This window comes from Mastomys coucha, unplaced genomic scaffold (genome assembly GCF_008632895.1).
Source record: "Mastomys coucha isolate ucsf_1 unplaced genomic scaffold, UCSF_Mcou_1 pScaffold20, whole genome shotgun sequence".
Classification (NCBI taxonomy): Eukaryota; Metazoa; Chordata; class Mammalia; order Rodentia; family Muridae; genus Mastomys; species Mastomys coucha.
In genome coordinates this window covers 112788598-112800036 of record NW_022196903.1, presented here as the reverse complement: position 1 = coordinate 112800036, position 11439 = coordinate 112788598, and the positions used below count along the sequence as shown (strand labels likewise).

The 11439-nt window shown below is 39.0% G+C and overlaps 1 protein-coding gene across 13 annotated transcripts in view; it reads left to right on the top strand.

The window, feature by feature from the left end:
* Erc1 (ELKS/RAB6-interacting/CAST family member 1) overlaps positions 1-11439 on the top strand; it is a 301008-nt gene that overhangs the window by 233499 nt on the left and 56070 nt on the right. For all 13 annotated transcript variants that reach the window (XM_031383184.1, XM_031383186.1, XM_031383181.1 and 10 more), the window contains 2 exons: positions 938-1082; positions 10945-11043. In XM_031383184.1, the coding sequence (XP_031239044.1) occupies positions 938-1082; positions 10945-11043 (244 nt within the window). The remainder of the gene's footprint in view (positions 1-937; positions 1083-10944; positions 11044-11439) is intronic.

Below are 11439 nucleotides of genomic sequence, written 5' to 3'. Positions count from 1 at the left end.
AAAAAAAAAAAAAAAAAAAAGAAGAATCTCCATGTCCCACAAAGGAACACAGTAACAAAGCAGAAGAGCTTGGCAAGGCAGTTCCTTTTGTAAAAGTAGTGCAGCAAGACTCAAACTAGGCTAGCAACCACCAGGACAGGAAGTTCCCTTGGTTTTTATTCTAACACAGGTAGTAACTGTTTTCTTTTCTCCATTGGCGGACATCCAGCCTCACAGTCTTTTCTGTTTTTGAGATGGTCTCACTGTGTAGTTCTTGTTTGCTTGGGACTCACTATGTAGACCAGGTGGGTCTTGAATTCACAGAGATTGGCTTGACTCTGTCCCTTGGGTGCTAGCATTATTAAAGATACATGTCACCATTCCTGGCCTTATTTTACTTTTTAATTAAAAAATAAAAATATAAAAAAAGAGTTCCTACTTAAGAGTTTTAGCTAAATTTGGAAAATATACAAAGTTAGTGACTTTTTTGTTTAGTTGGTACAATCTTGTCACATAAATGATTTAATTCCTCCTGCTGATGAGTACTATGTATCAGACTATGGAACCATCCCTTTAAGACATTGGTCACACTCATAAGCCAGATTGCACCAAAGAAATCAGGCCACACATCACACATACTCCTGCAGAGACAGAGACAAACACACACACACACACACACACACAGAGTTCATGCACTTTTTACCCCAATCCCAACAGAGTTAAGAAGCTGTCCTATGCTGTGGTTTTTACAGTTCCCAACTTTAGGTTCTACTCAGCACTTGGCTCGTTCATGCTCTGTCAAGTGAGCAATGTTGAACTAAATCACATGGTATGAACTTCCTGCCACCCCGTAAAATGATATAAAACTCAGTAATTTCCTTTGTTCTCCAGATTTTTCTTTGTAGAACTACAAAAAAAGTATTTCAGTGCTCATGTGGTTTTATTCCTCCTTTTTCAGGCAAGAAGCTCTTCTGGCTGCTATTAGCGAAAAGGATGCTAACATAGCTCTTCTAGAGCTTTCCTCCTCAAAGAAAAAAACCCAAGAAGAAGTGGCTGCACTGAAACGGGAAAAGGACCGCCTGGTGCAGCAGCTCAAACAGCAGGTATGAGGTGTGCCCAAAGACAGCAGAGGCAGACTAAAGAGGACCCAGTCCTCTGCCCTCAGACGTGTCTGCTGTGATTTAGTACCTTGTGTTTCATGCTAGACATTAAATACAGAATATTTTCATAATTAGACACTTAACAGGTCTATGGCTATATCCAAAAAAAGTTCATAGAATTCTCAATTGAACTAGAAAGACCTTACAGGTCTCAAGGTTTTTTAAAAACATTATAAAGTCACACTGGTCGTATTCATATTCACACTTGACTACTTATTATGTTGAACAGTTACTTTCTCTGTATTTTCAACTTTGGGGGTTCAGTTTGCTTTCATTTTATTGAGACAAGGTCTTGCTATGAAGCTCTGGCTGGCCCAGTACTCATTTTGGAACCTAGACTGGCCTTGAATTCATGACAGTCCCCCTGCCTAAACTTACCCAGTGCGGAGATTAGAGGTATGCACCAACATGTCCAAATGTATCTAAAATATTTTTGTCATAGTTTCTAACAAGAGGACTTAACATTACCAGTGAAATTCTGTTTCACTGGTGGTCAAATCAGAGCATTAATGGACTCGGAACAGATTAGCTCCCAGTGTCAGTGGTCAGGAGAATTGGAGCTTTGCTCCAGCCTACACTGCCAGATCAGTCTGCTTCGACTCTCTGGCTTGCTAAGCCAGCTCTCAGCCTTCTTAGGAACTCTCTTCTCTGGACCACACTCTTTACTATCCACAGATCCTTCTAGACTCTCATCTGAATTCATTTAACATCACCGACCCAATTGTTATGAAGTGCTAACTATATATCAAGGCGTTTCCTGCAGACTTGCGTTTGTTGCGAGATCATCTGTTTTACCCAGCATTCTCAATATTTTGTCACATAAGAGGTTTCAGGTCATCTAGTCTGATAGACATATTTCCTTCCAGTTATACTAAAAATCTGAGCAAGAACATTTTTTATTACTGTTTTTTTTAACATCTTCTTGGGTTACTTAGCAGATCTCATTTTAAAATCCTGTAAGTAGTTTGCCTTTGTTTCATTATTATAAACAACTGTTAAATTCCAGAGTGTGCAGTAGAACTATAGACTAAGAGTTTAGGAATAAATTAATGGATTGGGGATATATAAGTTAAGTGGGTCCACAAGGTCATAAATAATGCATCCACTCATAGTGAAAAGTCTTCGTGAGTCATACTATAGCCGTGCATCATTTCCCTCAACTATAAATAAAGATTGTGGAATGTGAAGATGAATTAGTGTCTTCAGAGAACTGAGATCTTCTTGAGAAGACTAGTGCAAAGCTGCAGTGTGTATGCCTCTTGGCGTATGCCTCAGATTCCTGGGAGCTAGCTGACTGTCAGATCCTAAAGCGATTACTCTGTCTGCATCCTGCTCAATTGACTAGAGCCTCTTCCTGGTCTCACTGATGGTTCTTTTCACTGTTAAGGCTGAGCTTTACCTTTCTCCTTACACAGGCTTCATCCTGCTATCCCCTGAGATTATACTCAGGTGACTGGCACAGGGTCAGGGTGGGGTCTTCCCTCTACAGTTGAGCATTTTCCTAGTTTCCTGTTGTGTTGTATTTTAACTGTTTAGCCCTTCAATACCATGTTATTTCCTAATCTCCAAGTTCTTACTGTAAAGGGGTATTTGATTGTTTCTAAGTATTTCTGTGAAATTGGAGGAAATGCCCATCAGTTTACATGAATTATTTATGTATTTTGTTGGGCACACGTGGCACAGTGTGCATAGAGAGGCTAGAAGACAACTTGCAGGAGTCTCTTCTAGAAATGGAACTTGGCTTGTCAGGCTTCGTATCAAGTATCTTTACCCGCTGAGCCATATCACAGGCCCCCAAGTAATTCTTCTATGTGGTTCTTTCCATTATGTAGTTGCCAGGTTTAAGTCTCTCTAGGAATTACTAGGAGGACCCTTGACACTTTATTGGCTTCACTCTTGTTTACTGCCTCACTGTATAAAGCCAGTTACTCTGACAGTCACTGATTTAGACCTTGAGATAGGCCTAAACTTTGATTGGGTGCATCTTGGATTCTAGTAGACCTAGCAAACATCTACTTATCTGAAAACTAACATTTGTACATACTTTGAAATGTCTCCTGAATCCTGCTGGAATGCTAGTTCCCACAGTGACAATTGCCAGTGCTCTGTCCATATTCCATGTTTAAACAAGCTGTCTGCCCTCAAATGTACACCACTCTCCTGACTCCTTCACTTGAGATATCTAACTCCCTCCTCATGGGTACAATGTGGTTTTTTATTTTGACTTTACACTTTTCTTTCATAGGCTGTGGGGCTGGCCGTTGGCCCACCCTGGAGCAAACTGTATCATTGTCCTTTTGTCTGCTCTCACAGCAGCTCTCTATCTAGTGTAAGCCTGTGTTGTTCATGGGACAGAAGGGATTCCTTGCTGAGGTAGTTGCATCCCTCCTTTTGTTAGGAACTGAGGTATGCAGGTACGGAACACCCTCATTTATTCCAACTTTGCTTTTGGTGTGCATACGTTTATCTTTACTTCCATCAGAGAAAATATAGTTTGAGTATTAGCTCTTTCCTAGCCAAGGCAGATTATTTTACTTGTGTAAAATGTTTGTCCTCTTTCCTATCTTGAAGATTCTACCAAGAGTTGTAAATCTACTGAGATTGTGTGTGTGTGTGTGTGTGTGTGTGTGTGTAAAATATGATGCCATGTATTTTAGTTTAACTTCTTAAGTTTTGAGAAGACCTTTGTTAGAATTGTTTGGGGCTTGTCAGATACTTTGTTTGTTTGTTTTGTTTTTAACTTCTTGGTCTGAGGCCTTAACCCTATCCACTGAGGCAACTATTTTTTTTAAGACTTTGATTTGTTCCTTAACAATTTCATACATTTATACAGTATATCTTGACCATAATCTACTCACAAGACCCCCCCTACACACTCTCCTCATAACTTCCTGCTTCCCGATTCCATGGAGTGTCCTGGGATGCTGGCTGTTGTCAGCTTGTCCATGTGCAGGTACCCTCAGTTCAGTGAGTCCATGAGTACGACAGTCGGGTCATGTCTGCAACAGCCTTCATGGCATGCTTCCTCATCCTTTAACTCTTACATTCTTCCTGCCTCCCCTCCACAAGTTCCCTGAGCCTTGATGAGATGAAGGAAATGTCTCATTTAGGGCTGAGCACTGAGTGGGCACATAATCCTGCTTTGACCAGTTAAGAGTCCCTGCACTAACTGCTGCCCACCACAGAAGGAGACTTCTCTGGCCAAGATTGGGAGTAACTCTAAGGCTAGAAATGTAAATATTTAGAAGGCACTTTGACAATGTTTCCACTTATTAAAACAATAGTAGTAGGTTCCCCACTAGGGCTTTTGACCTCCTAAGCCATGGATTTTGGGCTAGGTTTTCAGTATAGAACAAGTTTTAAGGCCACCAAGTTGCAGCATGATAAATGTAGATCCTTACCTATCCAATTTACTCTTGGCTTTCTGTAATACATAGAGAGCTGTCTTCTAAACACAAGTAAAATTGTATAAAAAGAAAAAGAAAAACTGAAGATCTAATATGAACCAAACTTTAAAGTCACCGATTTTTAATTTATTTTCTTTCTCTACAATGAAAAAAAATCATAATAACCTTAGATGAAAAATCTTTCTAGCTAGCCAAGAAAATAGAGCTTTCTGTAGACTAGTTACAGGTTTAAAGCCTTTCATTATGAATTAAATTTGGAATGGGAGTCTTTTGCCAATAAAAATAATGGAGAGTAAGCCTTTAAAGCTTCATACGTAATGTAGAATCCTGACTTACCCTCATTCTTTGTTGTTTCAGAAATGATGACAAGAAAAGCCTTTTCTTGTCATTATTTCCTAAACAATACCAGTTATTTATATGAACATAAAGTATATATGAGACTATGCATAGGATAAATGCATTTACTATACAATGTTTATATAAAGGACTTAGATGTCCTCACACTTTGGTGTTCATGGAGGAGGAAGTCTTGGAGATTAGAGCCAATCTCCACTGATACCAAAGAACAGTTATACACCACAGAGAACAATTTTTTAAAATTATGGACTAAAGGAACATATTTTATGGTGTATTTGTCTCATTTTTCACTTTCAGTGTTATTTTAATACATGTATATGTATAAATAATTTTATTTTCACTTTTACTTGTATACCTAGAGAGGCTATGTTCTTGTCTTTTCTTTCATATTTGCTGGAAGTAGTGAGAAGAAACAGAGCCACTGTGTCAGTGTTGTGATTGGTGAGTCCTTAGTGGGGACATTCAGTTCATTCAAGTACATTCCTATATTTTGAACATGATTGCAGGTGATGCTGTTGCTGAAGTTCTTGAATAGAGTGAGGAATATCTTCATATATTGCCATAGAATCCCTTGGTGGCCTCCTTAAAGCCTGTGTTTCACTAATATGGGTTTTCACCAATGCTCTCCTTTCCAGCTGGAGTAGATACGCCTACTGCCCAGTTCCAAAGTTCCTCCTAGCTCTTCAGTTTCTGTTACCATATACATGGTACCAGTTACCAGCATCAATACTCATCTTCTACTCTATAAAAATCCCCCAACTGCACACAACTATTATTTCAAGAACTGGGCAATAGCTTAGCCTGTGGTTTCTTTTGAGGTCCTTTATAAGTGGCAGTCAGGCTGATGGCCAGGTCACACCCTTAGTTTACTAAGAGGCTGTGACTTCTGTTCCTTCTTCCTCTTCTGGCCATAGAGACATCTAACACTTTCTCTGACTTAAATCGATCTAGTGCTTGCTTAGAAAAAAAGAAATCTTAGCTTTTTTATTATTATTTTATGTGTGTGGGTGTTTTGTCTACATGTCTATTTGTACACTACCTGTGTGGCTAGTGCTTGGAGGCCCGAAGAAAGTGTCTGAACTAGAGTTACAGATGTGAAGGGAAAAACATAATGTTCTCAGTATAGGAGTCAGATAGTTCTCTTCTTCCGCCATGTGGTTACTGAGGATCAAACTCAGGTCATCAGACTTGGTAGCACGCACTGTAATGTACTGAGCTAATCCTCCCGCTTCCACCTTTTACAGCACATGCCATAACACCCCGTTTTAAGATCTGATCTTCTATTGAAGGTTAGTGATTCTCAGCCACACAGAGAACCAGTATGAAAACATACCAGTGGTCACATAGGTGAACTGTGTAATTAGTGAGGAAAATTTGCAAAGAGTCAACAAGACTTTGTGATTCCATTTCCAGTACACATGGGAAATAAGGAGTTAAGAGTAGCTGAAAAATCGTAGATTGAACAGCTTGAAGAATAACTACTCTTTAATAGATGACCTGAGGAAGCAGGGGGCTCACAGTGCTGTTCCTAGCAACAAAGTTGGCATCATACCCTCATGTAAGCATCACCACAGAGGGGAAACATAGGAGAAGGTAGAAGGTCGACCGCATGGTCTCATTTGAAGACTTACTGTGGCTGTTGCTTTCCTCTTTGTCAGAGCATAGTTGTTTTAACAGTGATTCATCTGATGCTCCTCAGGTCCCTCTGGAGGAGTTGATATACCTTTTAGTCTGGTAAACAGAGCCTACGATAGCTCATCATTTACTAATAAGAATAAGAGATTTCAACCTTTTCCTATAAAACACCAGGCTTATTTCTATTCCTTTTCTATTATGTCCTCTTTCTTGGCTTGAGTATTTTTCTGTGAAATAGTTTCTGCAATGCCTTCTTTAGGAATTATCATGTGACTCTTAGAAGAAAAGGCTAACAGAATAAATATTGAACTTTTTCTCATAAGTATGTCGGTATGCATTTAAATAAAGTTGCTACTTCCTTCCTTTACTTTTTCCTTCCTTCTTTCCTCCCTTCTTTCAAAGCAGTGTTATTCTTTATGCTGCTGAAAGTAGATTTCATCCATCCTGTGGCAGGGTCAAAGAGAGAAAACATCTGGTATAAAATCCCTTTTATGGCAGTGGAGTGCTTATCCCCTTGCCTTCTTATCTTACCTCAAGAAGCACAGCACACAAGAACTGCTCCTGAGGAGTCAAGTATGTGCTGTGTTGCATCTCATGTCTGTGAGAGGCCACCCTGACTGTGCAAGGAGCAGGTTTGCATCAGATTCCTAATAGACTTTGATCACACTCATGTCTTTTAGGCATGAAGAAGTAAATGGTTTATCTTCTGTCACATGGGTCAAGTGTATGATCCTTGCTCTTTCTATTCAGATCAGCTTCTTGTTCTTACACACTCATCCTCAAAAGCATTTGAAATGCTTTTCTGCCTTAGAAATGGATTAGTGTATGCTTTTAAGTTTTAAACATTTCCTAGATCAGGTAGGAAAGATTGGCTCCTTTTGCCAGGAACCAGCCTCATCTTAGGAAGAGTTCTGAGGAAGGAGTGTCTGTGAGTGGAGAACAGAACACTCAGAGTCAAATCATGGCTCACAAGCCTGTGTTCTGCTTGAGGTAGCTGTCCAAAAAACTCTCTTTAGACAGCTCTATCTTGCAATTCTAAAGAACTCTCTGGATAATCTCTTGTAGATCAAAAGTCCAGTCTTTTATTTACATATCAACTCAGTAATCCACCCAGGGTCCCTTTTGACTATCCCATAAATCCACATCCCCAGCCCCCCTGATTCTTAGAAAAAGACAACAAGCATATTGTTTTTTAACATTGCAAATGAATTCACAGATCTGACTGCCTTTGTAAGCACAAACAATGAGCTAGCTGGGTGGGATCCTGTCCTGAGATTACCATTTCCAACATGCCTAGGCCCAAACCAGCTCTGTCCCAGGCTGATCTTGAACTCAGGAATGTTCTTGCCTTTTATCTGCCTGCCTTTTTATTTTTCTGACAAGCTGGCTCATAATGCAGCTGGCTCTGTTATTTTTGGTCTTTGAAGCTCCTTAATACAATTCATATTGCATCCTTATATTTTACATACTTGAGAAATTATCTATTCTTAAACTCATGTTTTCAGAGTTCTTTCCCACAGCCTTAAGGGCCATCCTGAAGGTCTCATCATTTACTATTTTGCTGAGACACTAGCCACACCCTTGCCTCCCAGTTTTGTGCTATCTCTGATCATAATGGAATCATTAACCTTGGCAGAGAGGACCATCCTTGAAGGAGGAACATGAAAATATGCAAATTACTATACAAACAAGCGTTATGCCACAGCAAGCATCAACACTTGTGGAGGCCCACGCCCAGCTGGCTTTGCTCCAGGGGCAGGAGCCATGTTACGTTGTGCCTTACATGGTCAAACTTGTTTTGGGAATCTAATCATTGCCCACATTTACAGTACAATCAACACAGGCTTTCCTGAGCACTGTGTTGCTATCTAGATGCTTTGGTCATTCTTTAGGTATGACTTTGTTGTTGCTTCTTGTCCTTCCTTCTCTTCTGAGAGCTGCCTTGCAGGCTTACTAGTCATTATCCTAGTATGTTCAGGCTAAGTATCTTCAACTGTAATTCATAAACAACAAAAGCATGGAAACCTAAGATAGGGCTTCTTCAGTCAGCATCAATGGAACTCTCACTCTGCCTTGCCATGTGTTCCTTCTTGATGTCTGCTCACATGGCAGAATAGATGTTTGTGCCCCTTAGCCACCTCTAAAAGAAGACTAACTTAAGACTTAAAAGATCTCACCTCTCAGTCTTTTCAGCACTTGTGGTAAGGTTTCAATATATGAGCTTCAAGCAGAAACAAACATTCAGACTATGCGAGAGGTCACCAGAAGGCACAAAAAGTTAGTATCTCTGTTTATTGATTATATATTCTCTTTTCTGTCATACACTGGAAGGACAAACTAACAAATATACATGTTAGGTTAAAATATAAAGAACCTGAGTGTTCAATAATACAGGTTAAGCAATCTATTCTATACAACCAGGAAAAATTGGGAGTAAGACCATGAAAATTAATGTTTATCATTATCAGACTAGTAATCCTTAAAAGTTATTAGGTACTGAATTTAGGCTATGCACTGCACCTTTTTAAATGCTTTTATTCTATTAGCTTAGTTAACCAATTCTTACTATACAGTCTTTTAGTCAAAATCCATGATCCACCCCCATTTTAAAGATAGGGAAATTGAGGTTCAGAACTTACCTCATAACATGCCTAAGGATGGATAACTAGTATATGGAAGTAGAATTTAAACTAAGCCAATTTGGCCCTAAATTTCTTACCCCTAGGTAAGAATTCACTAGGTATCTCTGTAATTTTTTTTTTTTTAAATAATCAAAATGTGTTTACTTCACCATGAAATGTGCTAGAGATAACCAGTCAATTTTTGACAAAGCCAGATGGCTGAGAAAATGAAAGTGTTTCCTTCCAGAGATTAATAATACCCCTTCAGGGAAGAGTAGAGTTTAAAGTACCATGTATATAGAAATAGATACCAAATGAGGGTGAATGAGAAGAATGTTCCCTCTTATGAGTTCACTACGAGGAGGAGGCAGAGTGGCAGACTTGGTATGTTTGTTACTGCCCATTGCTGTGTAACAGACTATGGCCAAAAGCAGTTTATGAAGGAAGTCTATTTTGGCCCGCATTCCAGAGGGATAAGAGCCCATTATGTCAGGGAAGCATGGCAGCAGGAGCGGGAAGCTGACAGATCACTTTCGTTACCTTAAACAAAGAGCAGAGAGTTAACTGGAAGTGGGCAATACTCACCAAGCCTACCCCAGCAAGGCTGTACCTCCTAAACTTCCCCCAACAGGACTCCAACTAGAGACCAAGTATTCAAATACCTAAGCCTATGGAGGACATCTCATTAAGCCACCTAAAATACCTTAATATTGATAATGAGTGCCACTCATAGGAGGAATCAAACTTTATTCTTCAGATTGTGTTCATGGTAACACTTAAAAACCATACAATATAAGCAAAACTTTTGATGCTTTAAAACTTTATTTGAACAATATTTTATTGTGAGCTATACATTACTTTTGTTTATTCTGACTCAAATAAGTGATTATAAGACGGTTGTGAGGCACTCATTTACCAGCTACCCAAAGTCACCAGGCTACCTTTGTATCGAAGATAGAGGATTGTAAAGGCTTTTGGAACATTTGATTATTTTCAAAACCTAAATTATTTATTAATTGCTGTTAAATTTTATACATGTTAGTTCTCTGAGATTTTTCTAGATGATGTATTATTTCATTTATAAGTAATAATTTCTTCCCAATATTTACAATCATAATGTTTATATAAAACTACCCAAAAGTGAATGAGCTGTTTAAAATAATAATTCCTTAGATAATAGGGAAATTAGTCCTACCTAAATGTGAGCTAAAATATTAAAGTTACAGAATACCATTTATAGTACAATCTAGTCTTAATTATCAATATAAAAAATGTAATATATAAAGGGCTTGCTTTGAGACTGTTTTCTTCCCTGCACAAAGTTACCTACCTGTTTTAGCTCAAGTGACCACAACAAATACCATAGAGTAGGTGGCTGAATGGTAGTTGTTTGCTCACATGGAGGTCTAGGGGGCCAAGGTAAGGCTCTCCTTCCCTGGAGAGAGCGCTCCTCACCAGGGCTATCTTCTTTGTGTTCACATAGAGGGGAGGTTTGAGTCATTTGCTTTCAGAACACAGCTACAGCTACAAGGTAGGCGTCAACCCTTTAACTTCACTGGATTGGATTTAGTTCTGTAGAAGCAGTGGTGTTGAGGTTCGGGCTTCGGTATTTGAATTGTTCTGACTAAACCCTTGGCAGTATCCTCCAAAAGTCTGTATTTAATTGATTTCATTTTCATCGTGGATGGGCCTCTTCTCATGCTCATGAACGTCTTTAAGGTACTTGTTGCTCTACCAAGTATTATGGGGATTTTATCTCAATTTAAACTATGAATTTCTTTTTAGACACAAAATCGAATGAAACTAATGGCTGACAACTATGAGGATGACCACTTCAGATCCTCCCGCTCCAATCAGACGAACCATAAACCCTCCCCAGACCAGGTAAGATCGTGCTTGAGGTTTCATCTTTTTAAAAACTATGGGTTATAAATTAGAAGAATCTTAGCTTTTCCTCAAAGAATTTCAACATAGGAAGTTCATGATTCTGAACATCTTAAAAGCATATGCTTCAATTATTTATTTATAAGAATTATTATTAAGTAATTGCCTTGAGATGAGAACTGAGTAAGACCTACTTTTCTTATTAAGGAATTGGTTCCTTTTTAGGAAAGCAAGACTCTGCTTAAGTGCAGGCATGAGTCAGAACAGAAATTAATTCTTGTTGAATTGCAAAGTATTTAGTCTCTGCACATCGTCCGTTAATGGTACAGCTACAGGCTGGTATTTCCCTCAGTGGTCAGTAGCTCACCTAGCGTGTGCAAGGACCTAACTTGAATC